At 52.9% G+C, this 16,943-nt stretch overlaps 1 protein-coding gene across 4 annotated transcripts; it reads left to right on the plus strand.

Moving 5' to 3' along the window:
• Window positions 1–521: 521 nt before the first annotated feature.
• On the plus strand, window positions 522–16,937 carry PODXL (podocalyxin-like). Of its 4 annotated transcripts, none has more exons than XM_014955817.1 (8): window positions 522–1,401; window positions 3,641–3,789; window positions 4,604–4,669; window positions 11,615–11,771; window positions 12,665–12,723; window positions 12,827–12,994; window positions 14,904–14,960; window positions 16,310–16,937. In XM_014955817.1, exons 1-8 carry the CDS (start codon window positions 603–605, stop codon window positions 16,502–16,504), a joined length of 1,650 nt encoding a protein of 549 aa, XP_014811303.1. In that variant the 5' UTR covers window positions 522–602; the 3' UTR covers window positions 16,505–16,937. The 4 variants fall into 4 exon arrangements, with proteins under 4 accessions (XP_014811303.1, XP_014811304.1, XP_014811306.1 ...); XM_014955818.1 differs by having other exon boundaries at window positions 16,313–16,937; XM_014955820.1 differs by lacking the exon at window positions 14,904–14,960.
• Window positions 16,938–16,943: the final 6 nt, after the last annotated feature.

Genomic DNA, 16,943 nt, shown 5'->3' on the forward strand with positions numbered 1-16,943 from the left:
AACTCGAGCTTACAAAAAGAATATAACTTTCAGAATGATCAGAAGTGTCACCTTATTTATCTGAGGCTTATCACTGCTTCAAGGATGTGAGAGACCCTCATAACAGGGTTGGACAAACAGCTTTCAGCACATCTCTTGGCTGCTCTCTTACAAGGGCTGGAGGCACTTTATTTCAGGAATGACTTGCAGTGCTCTGCACAGGAGGTGGTGCATCTCCCATCTGAGAAAGATGTGCCTTCTGGGAACCAGCAGGTCCTTCTCTCCTGCTCACCCTCCAATCCCTTTGAAGTCCTGCAAGTTTGACTTCTTCTCTTCCTCTTCCTCTGCTCTGCTTTCTGTTTGACACGGTGATACCAGCACATGGAATCTGATATGAATTTAAGGAGTATGAGACAAGACTTGAGTGAATGACTCATGGTTTCTGGTCAGCATTTATTTCTACAAATACCTGTTCTGAGTGGAAACCAAGGGTAGTTTCCTCAGTTCAAAGTTTATCTTGGCATTTTTACTTTTCCCTAGGTGTCAGCTCTCAAGATGTTAAGCAAACAACTACTGCAAAGCCAGAAGAAAATGGTCAGGTCACAACTGCAGGCACTACCAAGATGCAAGATACCACCACTACAAGTAATTCAGAAAACAAACCATCTGCCTCTGCGACACCACCTGCTGCAGATCAAGTGCCCAATACCACAAACAACCCAGGAAACCCATCACCTGCCCCTGTGGTATCGCCTGCCACTCCTCAAGAGACCACCCCTACAAGCAGTCTAGGAAAGCCATCATCCACCCCCGCGACATCACCTGCTGCAGATCAAGGGAAAGCCACCACAGCCAACCTGGGAAACCCATCACCTGCCCCCACGCCATCACCCCACCAGCCTCAGCAGACCAGCACCATGACCACCTCGGGAGCTTCAGCAGCTGTCTCTGCTGCAACCTCCAGTGTGGCCCAGCAGAAGACTGTCCCTCCAGCCAGCTCGGGAAGCTCAGCAGCCACCACTGCTGTGACTCCCGTCCCCACTCACACGAGTGGTTCTCCAACCACCCCAGGGGGTTTAGCAACTGCTGTCAGAACCGATCCCAGCGTGGGAGCTCAGGGAAGGCAGCCTGTGAGCCAATTGACCAGCGCTGCTGCAACCACCGGAGTCCCAACGAGCAGCCATGCCCCTGGGCTCAAGAACCATAGTGTCTCTTCTCCCACATCTGTCACCAAGCAGCCTCAATCTTCTCCCGGTTCTCCAGACCAGGGACTGACATCTTCCACCACTCCTGGAAGCATGAAAACTTCTGTTACCCCTTTTGATGGATCCGTCTCTCCCACTGCTAGTAATGCATCTGCATCTTCATCACCTGGCAGCATTCACAAGGTCTCAGAGGCAACCACGCCGACTCTTGAAGCAGGTACCAGGATACAAGAACCTTGATTTCTTGGGCTGGGAGGCTTTTTTGTGGTATTTTCCTTTGGCTACCCTAAACACCTCTTGTCATTATTGGGTGTCATCCCCTTGTCTCACTTTAGGACTTTCCAGCGTAGTTGTCTCCATGACACCTGGGTGTTTAGGTCCCTGTTGTCATCAGTGGAGTTCAAGTCAATGCAGTTAGTGAAATTCAAGGCATGAATCAACTGGCAAAACATAGACATCGGCTTTCGGATAGACCAAGCTGTGCCTGAGGTTCCATCAACTGCAATGACTTGATCTTCAGTGACTGCAAAAGGGAGCCAGCAGCCATTAGTTCGGAGATGGAGAGTGACATTGTAGAGCTGGTGAAACAGATTGACAGCACCTGGAATGCTGACTGGAGAAGATCCCTAGTTTGCCTGACAGCTTAGTGGAGGCTGTCTGGGCATGCACAGAAAATAAGCTTTAGATGACTAAGGAGATTTGCTGTAGACTCTGAGTCTAAAACCTCTAAAGAGTCTAAGCAGTTAGGTCAGATATTCGTCATTGCTCCACAGGGTTTGGCTGCTGACTTCTGTCTAAGCAGCATTATGAGTGGTGTTTAGGCTCTTACTGAACACCATCAATATGCTTCCTCTAGACCTCTGGAGCTTTGCAGAGCCATGTCAGTTCCTAAGTGTCCTGGTGAGGCACAGTCTAGGGTCCCCTTTGGCATTTTGTCTGGTAGCGCTGGATCACACGGTGAGACTGTGAGGGCTTCTAGACTTGGGTGGGATTGTGGATCCAGCTCACGCCTGGCTCTGAAAAAAAAGCTGTGATGACACTGAAGCCCTTCATTGTCTTCCTCTGGAGAAGGTTGTTCTTGACTCAATTTCCAGCTACCTGTAATACAGAAGTCAGTCAAAAAACCATCTTCTTCCCCCTCAGCCTTCCAGCTACTCTTTGATGTCAGCATCACTAAAGGGGCCAAGGTCTTAATGCAAGACCTTTCTTCCAAGTCTTCCGAGACTTGGCTTCATCCAAGTCATGTTTTGAGCACGTTAGCAGGTATTAAGAGGTGAAATGGGTGTCTTCATGAAGGATGTTTCTTTCCCCTCCTGCTCCACAGGACTGTTCTCCATTAAAGGATGACACATGAAATTATGTTAATTCAAATTTGACCTCATGCACTGAGCATGGGGAGGTTTAAAGAACTTTTACATTTAATAAATAGGTGAGAGAATGCAAGAGAAACAGATGGCTTTGAAATTAATTCTCTCCTGGAGCCTTCAGAATGTGTCTGGGAGAGAAATATGCTTCATCTTTTCTGTGGAAGAGTCAGGAGTCCCAAAAGCAAACAGGCCGCGAACAGGATGTGGCGTTTTAATTCTCTTTGTCACCGTTTAAGGATCCATTAGGGACCCAGGGACAGAGATCCATTTCTTCAAAAGGATTTGGGCAGGCAGGAGGTTGCTGTGCTCCTTGTGCTACTCCCATTGCACAAGAAACTGTAAGATGCTACAGACGTTAGCAAAGGCATCTGAGGTGATCTCAGGTATCTGAGACACCTGCATGGGGCTGGTAGACGTGGGGCATGTGCCCCTCTAGTGCTCCTTGCGCTACTCCCATTGCACAAGAAACTGTAAGATGCTACAGACGTTAGCAAAGGCATCTGAGGTGATCTCAGGTATCTGAGACACCTGCATGGGGCTGGTAGACGTGGGGCATGTGCCCCTCTAGAGCAGCAGGCAGGGAGGGGTGTCTCCCACAGTACCAGGCTCTCCAAAGCACGTCACCTTGGGCTTCTTCAATAGCTGATGGAGATACACTTGTCAGTGGGGTTGTATGATGAACTCCATTTGCTAGGAGATCCTCAGTAGCCAGCTCAGATAGTTTGCCTCTGTTTTAGAAACCTCCATGGAAGACACCTCAGATAAAGGGAAATGAGGGCCATCCCATTTACCCAGAAGTACTCCTTTTTGGATTATCCAGCTATCGTAGCCTTTGGGTTCATTTCTCCAGAACAGTCTGATGGGTTTCAGCAGCAGAAAATACACTGTGCAACAATATTTTTTTTCATATCACAGTTAATTAAGTAGAAAGAAGAAACCCAAAGCCTCTCCAAGCTTTGACACAGTGAGCTTCAAGGCAGGGCTGGAGCTGAAAAGTTATTTTCAGCCAATCATGAACGGTGTCAGCTGTACCCTCTGTACTGTATCAGTGTCTATCTGCTTGTTTTTTGCTGCATATTGGGGACCCAGACCAGAGAAGACCTGCATTTGTGCCAACCAAACCTACAAGTACTGACCCTGCCAGGGCGCAGCCATCAGCCCAAGCCCCAGGGGACCAGACGGCGAGCAGCTGTCCTGGCCACCAGCACCCAACGCGGTGGACTTCTTCCCAAAACGAGGTAATGACATCTATGGCAAGGTTTATGTTCTTCATAGTGATCTCTATTCATACTTCACTGGCATCCAGACCTTCTCACTGCGCATGTCTGTGTCGGAGAGACCTGCTTTAGGAAAACATGAGGCATCACAATAATTCTAGATCACAGGATGGTTTGGGTTGGAAGGGACCTCTAAAGGTCTTCCAGTCCAACCCCTTTCTCCTGTAGCTTTCTGGTGAAGAGACGTAGAGGATGGGGGTGAAAGGGGATTATGGTCTGGGTGCTGAAGAGGGAAGAAGTGAAACTTGGGAGGAGAGGGGGGAAGCACTGTGGAGAGCATGAGCTGCCTTGGGGTGAACTTGGACATGATGAGAGGACAAAGACAGCAATTCAGCATCAACCGTTCATGGATGATATTAGCAGAAAATGGTTTGGGAGCATAGTGGGAGGTCTCAAAACACAAGCCAGGATAACTGAAGTGCTGGAAAGGAGGGAGGGGGATCCTGTTTCTAGATGCTCATCGTTTGTAGGGCAGGACAGCTTCATGGCCCATTGGCATGGATCTTCCTACTGCCTCAGCCAATTCCTGCTTTACCCTGTAAATCCTAAGCCTGGTTTGGGAAGTGCATTAGCAAACATCCCACAGACAACCATCTCGCTGGTCTGTGAAAACCCTTTCCACATATAAAGGCCCAGACCTGTCTCGCTTCCATAAAATGGATCAGAGCTTTGGTTGGGATGTCTCCTGGCTTGGGCTGGGCTGTTGTATCGGTGATCAACTGGTCTCCCAACCTATGCCAATGATTTGAGAGTTGCTTTTCTTCTGTCTTTCCAGGTCATCTGTGAAGACCAGGTGCAAAATAATTGGCCCATGATTTACCTGAAAGAAGCTAAAAGTTGTGTAAGTACCACCCTTTTGGACTCCTGTGTAGGATTAGCAGCTGTGTTGCTGTTGGAGATCAGCTTTTAACCTGTGGTACTCTGAGCCCGTGAGCCTACGGAAATGAGAGTAATTCCATCAAAATAAGATGCAACCACTTTGGGGGTGTAAAATGGCAAATGCAAACCCGCACTCAGAAGTATCACCCGGTAGGGGATATGGCAGGAGGAGAAGAAGCCCGTGTGGTCTTCTTCAAGTAGAAGGACCAGCTGAGCCCACCCAGGTCTCAGAAAAAGAGCAATGGGGAATTCTAGAGGGTGAAACTTTCCCTCTGCAAAGGCCTTTTTTGCCTTTTGCCTTTGCAGAGAGGCCAGAAGTCCATCCCAAAACCCAAACAAAAAATAGGGAGTTCCCCCACAGTTGTGTACTTGGTGAGATCTTGCAACCTCACAGCTGGGGTGAGGTGGCATCCAACTGCAGAGCAGCTGGGAAGCACAGCAGCCTGGAGTTTGGGACTCACTATGGTCCTCATTGCTCTGCCAGGTCTCATAGAACCCTAAATTTAGAGTACAAAAAAAATCCATTTCGTTTGTTTCTGACCCTCTGCAAGACCAGGGAGTAGTAAAATGTGAGGCCAAGATTGGAGAAAAGCAAGCCCAACTCAATCTATACACCAAGACCCGTTCTTCTGGTGGGTGGGTACCATCCGCTGGCTTTTCTGAGGGATACCCACCTTCCAAACGATTCTTTTGGAAGCTATGAGTTTCCTGTATTGGGGAAGATGCAATATTTTGATAATTTTTTAAATAGGTTGAAGTTCTAAGTTAATAACAAAGAGGAAGAGACAACACCACATGGCGGTGAGATCTTGACAGGGTGATTGTATCTATGTGAGCTGTGGGTAGGACTCGGGGGTGGTTTTTGGCATTATAATGCTCTGGTTTCTGGATCTCAGCATTGCCAAGACAGCATAAACATTGGGAAATTGGCACTTCGGGGACCTTCTCACAGCTTATGCTGCACAACATCAGAAATAGCTGCTCGGGTTCATGGACTTCTGCTGTCCCATCTGTAAAACAGACTGACTCTTGACTTCACTCTGAGACGCAAAGTGAAGCCACACTGAGTTCACAAAACCCCTTGAGATACATACTTGATGAGCACAACCGCTCCTGATGACCACAGCAACTCTTGGAATTCCCTGTGGCTTGGTGGTGGCCTTGCCTGGCAACCGTAGAGAGGGTTTGGACCTCTCAGTAGCACCCACCGTGCTCCTGGAGGAGGAGAAGTGTCAGTCTGCTGCCATCTCATGGTCATCACCTTCCTACTTTAGCTGTTGCTGGGTGCAAATGATCCTTGTGCTCACACCTGCAGAAATGATGATGTTCTTAGCCACAGTGCCCTTAACGCTGAGGATGACTCCAAGGAAGGACCTTATTACCATGATGCCCATGGCCCAGATGCCACAACAGAACAGCCACTCCTGAGAGCATCCCCTGCCCTGCTTCATGCCATGTCTGAACCTGCAGCCGTGTCCGCACTGGGAAAGCTTCTCATCAAATTTTTATATTGAACACATAAAAAATATTTCATCAGATTGGCAAAACCTAATTTTGGAGCCTAAAGCACCCAGGTGACTTATGGACCTTGCTGGTGTTTAATGCCTCCCTCATCCTTCTGGGTGCAGTTGTCCCCTACATGGAGCCACTGTCCTGCCTGTGGCTTCATAGAATGGTTCAGGTTGGAAGGCACCTTAAAGATCATTGAGTTCCAACCCCACTGCCATGAGCGGGGACACCTCCTACTAGAACAGGTTGCTCAAAGCCCTGTCCCACCTGGTCTCCAGCTTTGCCAGAACTGTGCCAGGAGACTTTTTGGAGACGGGGATGGCAATTACCAGCGCATGGCGACGCGCTGGTGGCCTGTGGGGTGGGTGACCATCTCAGGTTGGCATCATCCATTGCTCCTCTCGGCCCGCTCCAGGCAGATGACGCGCTGGAGCTGGCGAGCCAACGAGTCTGCCGGCCTGTTTCCCTTAGATTCCTCTGGGCACAATAAACGAGCCGGAGCATTGTTAGTCCAAAATGCCAATTACGCCTCGAAACAGCTGCAGAAAGACGGCAAGGGTGCATCCTCCCATGGCATCGCTCTACCTCGGCCGCCAAAACACCTCCCACCCCTTTGCCCTTAACTTTCCACTCGGCCTATTCCTGAAAATTGCCACAAGTTTTATGCCTCCCAAGCCGAGTAGATAACAGAGAAATGGCACTATCTGGTTTCCCTGCTTTGTAGGGCCCCGGTAAACAAGCCTCTAGCCAAATCTTGACAGCAAAGTGAAAAAAAAAAAAAAAATCCTTTGCATTTTGCAACCCGTGGGAAAACAGGAAAGTGTGTGCTATAAGGAGAAGTGTTCCAGAAACGGCTCAAATCCTGGTCTGCAAGAACCAGCCGGAATCAGGCGGCGTTGGGCTAAAAGCTCAGCTCCGGAGAGGAGCATCAAGGGGAACGTGGGGACCCAGCTGTGGGGGAAGTGCCCAGATCATCCCCTGTGGCAGGGGAGGGGGCAATGCAGACCAAATACACACATTTCCCCCCACCCTGTGTGTAGCTGGGCTCATGGGGCAGCGTTGGCCATGCAGGGAACCCAGCAAAACGGTTGGGACTGAAACCAGGAGTTGCCGGGCATCGCATCCAGCTGCACCTCAGTTCCTCCGGCTGCAGTGAATTTCAAAATTTAAAAAAAGCCAAAAGCTCAATCTGTAAATCCTCAAAAAAAAAAAAAAAAAAAGGCCAAATATACAGTTGGCACCACTTTGTGGACTAAAGAAATTTTATGGGCTTGTTGGTTCCCAGCAGCCGCCTTCTTCAGGCGATGCTTTCAGCTAGTGCTGAAGTTTGGTCTGTGTTCCCCCACCCTCCCTTTTACCACTTCTCCTTACTTTGATTACAGTAGGATCTTAATGAGTTTGTTAATGGGGCTTATAGGCTTGATGCCTTGTGTTACATAGAATGTCTTTCCCAAGGTCTGGCTCACAAGTGTGTATCTCCAGTTGGGTTTTTGTTGGCTGCTTTGGGGTTTTCCAGCCTTAGGAGGGATGGAGGGATGGATGGAGGGATGGATTGAGGGATGGAGGGATAATCCATTCCTCATCCCAACCCCAAAACACGTTAGGTGGAGCAAGAGGTGACCATGTCAGAGGTGACTGGTGTCCCCCGAGCTCTGGTTGAGCCACACAACCCTGTGGCCACCTCCCAGGGAGCCAGCGTGGCTCCTCCATTGTGTCCCCAAATGGGGTGCAGATGTGCCCAGCGAGCCGAGTTGGAGGATGCTGGAGAGGAGCAGAACCTGCTCCAACTGTGGGGGATGCAAAATCAACAGAGGGACCACCCAGACCCACACCCAGGTGACCTGAGGGAATTTGCTGTGGGGGCTGAGGAACCCCAGAGCAGCTGGAGGGACTCTCCTGCGCTGAGCAGGGTCACGGTCCCCCTCGCCCCGTCCAGCTGGCGGGGGCAGTTTGTTGACTCAAGTGCTGTTACCTCATTCGGGGATGTTAGTTTTAGGTCCCCGCCAGTGTGGGAACCGGATTTGAGCTGCTCGGCAGCGCCTGTCAACTCTGGCCAAGGAATGCTGAGTGGCTCCAGCGGTGGGAGGGGAGAGCTCCTGGGGCATCCCTGACGGCTGCTGGGGACCTTACCCTGCCCTTCCCCAACCCTGGAAAGGGTAAATCCCTCCAGTTTGGCCTCAAAACCTTATTGCTCTCTACAACTCCCTGAAAGGAGGGCGTAGAGAGGTGGGGGTCGGTCTCTTCTCCCAAGTCACAGGCGACAGGACAAGAGGAAATGGCCTCAAGTTACGCCAGCATGGCTCCTCCATCGTACCCCCAGACGGGATGCAGATGTACCCAGTGAGCAGAGTTGGAGGATGCAGGAGAGGAGCAGAACCTGCTCCAACTGGGGGGATGCAAAAGCAACAGAGGGACCACCCAGACCCACACCCAGGTGACCTGAGGGAATTTGCTGTGGGGGCTGAGGAACCCCAGAGCAGCTGGAGGGACTCTCCTGCGCTGAGCAGGGTCACGGTCCCCCTCGCCCCGTCCAGCTGGCGGGGGCAGTTTGTTGACTCAAGTGCTGTTACCTCATTCGGGGATGTTAGTTTTAGGTCCCCGCCAGTGTGGGAACCGGATTTGAGCTGCTCGGCAGCGCCTGTCAACTCTGGCCAAGGAATGCTGAGTGGCTCCAGCGGTGGGAGGGGAGAGCTCCCGGGGCATCCCTGACGGCTGCTGGGGACCTTACCCTGCCCTTCCCCAACCCTGGAAAGGGTAAATCCCTCCAGTTTGGCCTCAAAACCTTATTGCTCTCTACAACTCCCTGAAAGGAGGGCGTAGAGAGGTGGGGGTCGGTCTCTTCTCCCAAGTCACAGGCGACAGGACAAGAGGAAATGGCCTCAAGTTACGCCAGGGGAGGTTCAGGCTGGATATTAGGAAAAATTTTTTCACTGAAAGGGTGATCAGCCATTGGAATGGGCTGCCCAGGGAGGTGGTTGAGGCACCATCCCTGGAGGTGTTCAAAAGACGGGTTGATGTAGTGCTGGGAGGTATGGTTTAGTGATGATGCTCCTTGTTTGTTGTGTGGGTGACTATTTTTGTCAGTTAGGTTGACGGTTGGACAAGATGATCTTTAAGGTCCCTTCCAACCTAGAAGATTCTGTGATTCTGTGAAAAGGGGTTTAGGTGCCGCTCACTGTCCAACAGCAACGTGGTTCAGTGATCAGCTGGGTTTTGCCTCCTGATTTCCCTTCTGCACACACACTAAAAAGAAAAAAAAAAAAAAGAAGCATTTTAAAGGTGTTGAGGTTTTTTTCCCCCCCATGGGGTGGGGTGGTAGGAGGAGAATTGGGTTATGAAGGGCTGGGGGAAGGCAGAGCTGTGGCAAAACCTGGGGAAGGAGGGTTGCGGGGAGGCAGCAGAGAGGCTTGTGATGCCTCCACCCAGCAGCAAACGCTGCACAGGCAGGGACTGAGGGACTGCAGGGCTGTCACAGCGTTGGAGCACAACCCAGCGTCCGAAGAGGATAAAAACACCACCCCCACCAAGCTGTAACCCTCTCACAGAATCACACGGGGTTGGAAGGGACCTCTGGAGGTCATCTAGTCCAACCCCCCTGCCAAAGCAGGTCCACCCAGAGCAGGTTGCACAGGAATGTGTCCAGGTCGGTTTGGAATGTCTCCAGAGAAGGAGACTCCACCACCTCCCTGGGCAGCCTGTTCCAATGTTCTGGCACCCTCACAGGAAAGAAGTTCCTCCTCATGTTTAGGTGGAACTTTTTATATTCAAGTTTGTGCCCATTTCCTCTTGTCCTGTCACTGGGCACCACTGAGAAAAGAGTGGCCCCATCCACTTAACACCCACCTTTAAGTATTTAAAGGCATTGATCAGTTTCCCCCTCAGTCTTCTCCTCTCCAGACTAAAAAGACCCAAGTCCCTCAGCCTCTCCTTGTAAGGGAGATGCTCCAGGCCCCTAATCATCTTTGTAGCCCTCTGCTGTCCCCTCTCCAGCAGTTCCCTGTCCTTCTGGAACTGGGGAGCCCAGAACTGGACACAGTGCTCCAGATGGGGCCTCACCAGGGCAGAGTAGAGGGGGAGGATGACCTCTCTCGACCTGCTGGTCACACTCTTCTTGACGCAGCCCAGGATGCCATTGGCCTTCTTGGCCCTGTCCCACTGGGAACGAGCTTTCTGAGGGGGGACACTGCTTTGTCGAGGTCTCCTCTTGCTGCCCAGGGGCTACCCTGGTGCTGGGCTGGGGGCAGGTTTCCCATCCAGCTCTATTCCCAGGGACGGTGCAGAGTCAAGGGAGGGAAGTTCCTCCTTGTGCAAAGTGAAAGGACAGGCGAGGGCCAGCAGCGGTTCCCAGGGACGGCCGGGGCCTCACAAGGGCTGAGCAGGCCCGGCCTTCCGCCCCAGCAAGTGCATCCTGTCTCCACCGCCTCTTCCCAAATATTTAGATAAGATGGGGTGAGATTAGGTGCCTTCCTCAGCCGGGTGGCTCCTGTCCTCGCCGTGGGGCAAAGGGGGATGCTGCTGGCCATCAGCAAGAGCTGAACCTGGCACGGATGGTGTTGTAGAGGGAGGTTTAAGGTCCACCCCAGCCAGGGCATCTCGCATGGAGCACGCATGGAGGACTCTTGGACACAGTACCTGTGCAGGAAAGACCTTGGTGCATGTAGCATCTGTGCACGCATGACCTGTGCACGTAAGAGCTGCATATACAGCACCTTTGCATATAGGACCTTCATGCACAGCACCTGCGCCTGCAGGAGGACCATCACCTCCACTTTAGTGAGCTCCCAGCTGCTATGAAGCATCGAGCAGATGCAAAAAGCCTCAAGAGCACCTCCATCCAACCCTCTACCATCCTTCTGGCGCTGCCCAGACTTAAACCCTCCAGGGATACTCCATTTTATCCAAAAGCAAACCACTTTCTCTTGTCTCTGTGGAGCCACAGAGCCGTGGGGAAAGCCCTGAGGAGGACAGGGACCCGTGCTGGTGGGGACAGAGGGCAGAAAAGCTGGTGGTGGGAGGGCTGCAGATGCCCGTAGGGGTGCTGCACAGCCCCATCCTGCTCCTGCTGTGGCCTCTCAGCCTCCCCCAGCTCCCCCCCCGTCCTGCTTCCCTCAGGGACCTGCTATTCCTGTAACACCAAAAGCTGTGGCCCTCAGATAAGGCCGGCTGCAGGGCCCCAGTGAGGAACGGCAGCCAAGAGCTTGGCTTCTCATAAAGAAAACTACTTTTAAACTTTTCCTGTTCCCTGGGAGGGCCGGCGGCGGCCGGGCGGTGCGAAGGGACAGGGGAGGACGGGGATGGCCAAGGATGGGGATGGCCATGGCATCCCTGGCCATGGGGTGGGATGCTCCTCGGAGTCCCTGGGTGGGAGGATGGCGCTGAGCCTTTGCTGTCGCTGCAGGCCGAGTGGAGGACCGCCAGCATGAACATCTCCTTCTTTGAGAGCTTCTGCTCGACGGGCCAGCACGCTTTCAACGCCAGCAGGGATACGTGCACGGTGATGCTGACCTCCCATGAGCCCTACTCCCAGCAGTGGGCCATGCGGGCGATGGTGCACTGTGAGTATGACCCCATCATCCTGCCCCGAGGGGGGACGGGATGGGATTGGCATCGGGGACCCTACCACAGGACCCTGATGCTTGGCAGAGCCCTTGGGGTCTGCTACAACTTGGCTGAGAGGCTCCACTCCTTAGGTTGCCCCATCTCAGAGGCTTGGGAGAGCCAAAACGACCCCAGACATGAGATTTGCTCCCCAGTGAATGCACCAGATCCTTCTCCCATCCACAAGTCAAGGCAGAGACCAGTCTCTAGGAGGAAAAATTCCTCCCAGGTGGTTAAAAACCAGTGCCCAGTTCAAATCCTTCCCTAAGGGACCACAGAGGGAGTTTCTTACCCACATCAGAGCCCTCTGCAGAAGTCCAGCTCAGCCTGGGCATGCCCAAAGGTTGCTTTAGAACCAGAGTGCTGGGAGGATGGTGGCATCATGTTGGCCTAGCTCAGGGGGCAGGAAGGACTGAGCCCCATCCTCCTCCTCTTTGTCATCAGGGCTGGGTTGGGGGATCCAGCCTCCAGCAGCTGACCCTGGGCAGGGCAACCTGGCCCTGGGGACTCATCTTGCACCACTTTGGCATGGCCTGGAAGTAGCCAGTTACAGCCCCTTGCTGGTCCCACTTATAAATCACCCACCAAAGCAGAGACCCTCATCAGGGTGTGCACAGCTCGAGGCTGAGGGATGGTGCGGTCTGAGGTCTCCAGAGCTGTCCCCCTGCCAGGACAAGAGGTCCTGGCTTGTTGCCTGGCTGTGGAGGCACCTGCAAGAGTTGGATCCATGCCCACACATCTCCATCCACCTCCTCTCGAAAGGGGGGTCACCTCACTGACTGGGAAGTAGTGGGACAACGTCCCATTCCCCACCACCTCTGTGCTCATTGAAGCCTCTTTCTTCCCCCAGTCCCTTTGGACCCTGAAAACGTCTTCAAGGAGCTGAAGGAGAAGGACAAGTTAGAGGAGGTAAGGAGGTCCCTGGGCACAACACGGCTTCCCCACGGATGTCCCCCGAGGTGGGTGGCACAAGAAGCTCTCCTTGGGGCCTGACCCGTCCCTTCTGTGGCAGCTGGGCATCGCCAACACCACCTACGACAAACTGGAGAGGGAGATGGTAATCAACGATGAGTTCAGCACGCCCCTGATCATCACCATTGTCACCCTGGCCGGCTCCCTGCTGCTGATCGCGGCCATCTACGGCTGCTGCCACCAGCGCTTCTCCCAAAAGAAGGACCAGGTAAGGTGGACAGAGGGTGGGACAAGTACCCTGGGACCTTTTTGTCCCAGAGGCATCTTCAGAAGGTGAAGTGCATCAAACGTTGCCATCTCCACTGGTGGAGACAACCTGGCTTGCCATGTTGTCACCCTTGCGTGTTGCTCAAGGGGCAGGAGCTGCCCTTTGGGGGTGTCAGGGTGTGGGGCAGCCAGGATGAAACCCAGAGGAACCAGGAGCTGGTGGTGGTGGGGTACGACAGCACCCATCCCCACTGCCACCCAGGGCACAGGGCAGCTGAGCAGCATCCTCGGGTCATCACTTTGACAAGAAAGTCTTTCTCAACGCAAAAACCCCCTCCAAACCCATCCCAAAAAATTCTCAAACTACCTTTACGAGTAGGGCTGGGTGTCCAGCATCACCCTGGTGCCATCCCAGGGATGCCAGGGGCTGTTTGGAGGTCAGGAGGGACGGCAGGAGAAGGGCTGCAGGTGGACATCGATGCCGTACACCGCACAGCTCAGCCTTTAGGAGAGCTGGGCCATGGCCAAATCTCAGAGCAGCAGCAGCAGGGTTCAAGGAAGAACAGGCATGTGGGGGAAAAAAAATAAAAAATAAAAAATTAATGTCATTTTTATCTCAGGAAGCAATTCTGGGTGATTTTAGCGTAGCACCCACCTGCAAGGACTGGTGGTTCCAGGTGCCAGGGGAGGGAGAGCTCTGCCACGTACCCGAGGTTTGCATCTGCCCCTGCTCTTGCTGAGGATTTAGCTCCGGAGGAGAGACTGCAACAGAAAGGGAGAGGGGGAAAGAAAAGAGGCCAAATGATGTAATAAGGGTAAACCACCCTCCTGATGGAGAAGCAAACCCCTGGGTCCTACTTTGAGTTATTCCCCCCCTCACAAACCAGTTCATTCCTCCCAAGGTGGAGGTCCCAACCCAACCCAGGGAACCACGTGAAGGTGAGGGATAAGGCAGCCTTGGCTAAAATGTTTGGAGTTTAACAGAGAGGAACACAAGAGGCAGGAAAGAGCAAACCAACGGCAGCATCAGGCTTGTTTTTACAAGGCTTGGGTTTTTTTCGGGAGGGAACTGGGGAGGATGCAAGACCCCAGTAGATATTTGGCCTCTGCTGTGGTCCTCTTGGAGCTTACGGGGTTTCACAGCCAGACCATCCCCCGGCTGAAATCTCCCTGGTCAGGGTGAAAAACATCCCCCTGCAGGGACAGGGAGCAGATAAAAGTCTTGCCTGGAATTGTTCAGGAAGAGACACAGAAATGACAGGCATTTTTAGCATTGGGAATGCATCTCCCTCAAGTAACACAGCGCAGAGGAACAGGTACCAGCCCCGGCTGGATGCTCTGGAGGTCCCAGGTACCCACCAGTCACAGAGTAAGGCAGTGAAACCAAAGCAAGGGACACCAGTTCCTTGGTCCAGCTTTTTCTAAGAGAATGCATCTTCCTCAAGTAACACAGCGCAGAGGAACAGGTACCAGCCCCGGCTGGATGCTCTGGAGGTCCCAGGTACCCACCAGTCACAGGGTAAGGCAGTGAAACCAAAGCAAGGGACACCAGTTCCTTGGTCCAGCTTTTTCTAAGAGCACAGAAAAAAAAAAAACCTTTTTTCCAAGCAGTTGCAAGAGGCTTTTAGAAAACCAAACACGTTTCTCCTTTCTGGATTTGTTTTTGGGGTGGTTTCTTTTGTTTTCTTCCTACTTCTTTTCCAAAAATGACTTGAAAGTTTGTTTTTTGTTTTTTGTTTTTTTTATTCTTTTCTCCAACCCTCTCCCTCCCTCCCCCGTTCTAAACCCTGCTGTTGTTTTACCTTGGAAATAACCAGCACATCCACCCTGATGTCCCCGGGTTTGATGATGCCCTCTCCCTCCCTCCCCCATTCTAAACCCTGCTGTTGTTTTACCTTGGAAATAACCAGCACATCCACCCTGATGTCCCCGGGTTTGATGATGGACATGTGGCCCTGATCTTTAATGTGAGTTCCAACGCAGGGATCGGAGGGGCGGGCGCCGCATCCGTAACAACCCCCAGCTCTCACCCCCCAGTGCTTGGTAGGGTTCAAGAGCTTTTAACAGGACTAAAGCCCAGCTTTAAAGACTCCCCCCTCCTCTTGCTGCACGGTGTTGGGGGGGTGCCTTGCTGCAGCGGGGGAGAAAGCGCTGCCTGAGCATCCATCCATCCTTCCATCCATCCATCCATCCAGGGGTTGGACCAGCAACCCCATGGGGCAAAACAGCCCCTGCCAGAGAGCCAAGGTGCCTCTTCTGCTTTTGAGCAATGGCCCCCCAGCTCCACCATCCCTGCCCGCATCCCCCACCACCACGTGCAAGCCCAGGGACCCCCCCCAGCAGCACCTTCGCAGCCTCCCACCCCCCGCTAGCGCCAAAGCCCTGCGGTTTTGCTTCTCCATCCCTTTTCCTTCTCTGTGGATTCCCTCCCACGCCCGTCTCCTGACATTTATTAGGAGCACTGTAATAAATCAAGCTGCAAATCCAGGCAGATTTTAACAAGGGTGCCTAGAGAGAGCCCCACGTTCCCCCCTCCCCCCCAAAAATAAAAAGACTGACAGAAGACTGCAGCTCCCCCCGTGAATCCCTCCCAGGATGGGATAGGGATGAAGGAGCTGCTGTGCCAAATGGAAAATTGGGATGGGGGGAAACTGCTAGTTCAGAGCCTGGAGCACGGCATAGCAAAGGACCGGGGTGATGTGGTGCCTGATTCATCCATGAATCAGCCAAAACCACTCGTGGCCAAAGGGAAAGGGGCGGGAGGGGCTGTTTTTTTCCCTGCCTGGTTTCCACCAAGAGCTCCGGGATGATGCTTAGGGAGGGGGCAAAAGGGTCAAGCAGCACCTGCAAGGTGAGAAGTGCCCCCGGGTAGAGGAGGAGAATAACAATCAAGCAGCTAAAAAGGGACAGGGAGGAAGAAAGAGGAGGTAAAGGATGGGGCCAGGATGCAGGGTCAGGGTGAAGCAGCGATGCTCAGCCTTCTTCTCGAGGTCTCAGAGGGCATGGAGCCACGGGTACGTGGCCAGGCTGAAGCTGGCAGCTGCTACTGGAGGTTTTCCACGTGTCTCTGGCTGTTCTTTCCTCCTTCCCACCATTAGCAGAGTCTCTCTTGCCAGCTCCATGCTACCCCTTTGCTGTGCTGGCACTGGCTGCAGCCCCCAGCCTCCAACCTCACTCTGAAAGTCTCTATATGTAGTTACATACGTCTATACGGGGCAGCGGCCATGGCTGGCTGGGAGGTGACAGCCCCGAGGTGGCACACACAGCACGGCCAAGCTCTTTTTCATGGGGGTTTCTGGGTTTTCTTTCCTCGCAGCAGCGCCTGACCGAGGAGCTGCAGACGATGGAGAACGGCTACCACGACAACCCCACGCTGGAGGTGATGGAGACCTCCTCCGAAATGCAGGAGAAGAAGGTGAACCTCAACGGCGAGCTGGGGGACAGCTGGATCGTTCCTCTCGACACCCTCATGAAGGAGGACCTGGAGGAAGAGGAGGACACGCATTTATAGGGTGCTGAACTCGATCAAGCGAAAAACGACCACCACGCCCCGCCTAAAAAAACCCATAATCCCTACACACACGCACACACAACTCCAAAACAAGGCAAAAACTCCCAACAAACCCCAGAAAATCCCTTAATGAACTAAGCATGGCCCCTCGTGCCACCACACGGGGTGCAGGATGGAAGAAGGGACACGAGAGGACACCTCCAGGGCGCGTCGTCAACACAAGCCACCATGGTGGCCGCATCTGGATGAGCATCCTCCACCACCCTTGGGTGCTCAGCAGGACCTACCACGCCAAGCCTGACCAGCTGTGGGTGAAAGGGCTGGGCTTTGCTCCCAAAGAGGTGTCTCCTCCAAGCGTGTCCCCTCCCCGTCCCACTTTGACCACACCAACCACAGCCTCCAGCTATCAAGCAACGAAAAAAAAAAAGAAAAAAAATAA

Source organism: Calidris pugnax, unplaced genomic scaffold (genome assembly GCF_001431845.1).
Source record: "Calidris pugnax isolate Ruff unplaced genomic scaffold, ASM143184v1 scaffold258, whole genome shotgun sequence".
Classification (NCBI taxonomy): Eukaryota; Metazoa; Chordata; class Aves; order Charadriiformes; family Scolopacidae; genus Calidris; species Calidris pugnax.

What these genes read in the sequence shown, in the direction of transcription:
- PODXL (XM_014955817.1), top strand. Translation starts at nt 603, where the DNA reads ATGCAAGATACCACCACTACAAGTAATTCAGAAAACAAACCATCTGCC. An exon ending in TGAAAGAAGCTAAAAGTTGT is followed by an intron (nt 4,670 to 11,614) that starts GTAAGTACCACC and finishes CTGTCGCTGCAG; the next exon opens with GCCGAGTGGAGGACCGCCAG. An exon ending in ATGTGGCCCTGATCTTTAAT is followed by an intron (nt 14,961 to 16,309) that starts GTGAGTTCCAAC and finishes CTTTCCTCGCAG; the next exon opens with CAGCGCCTGACCGAGGAGCT.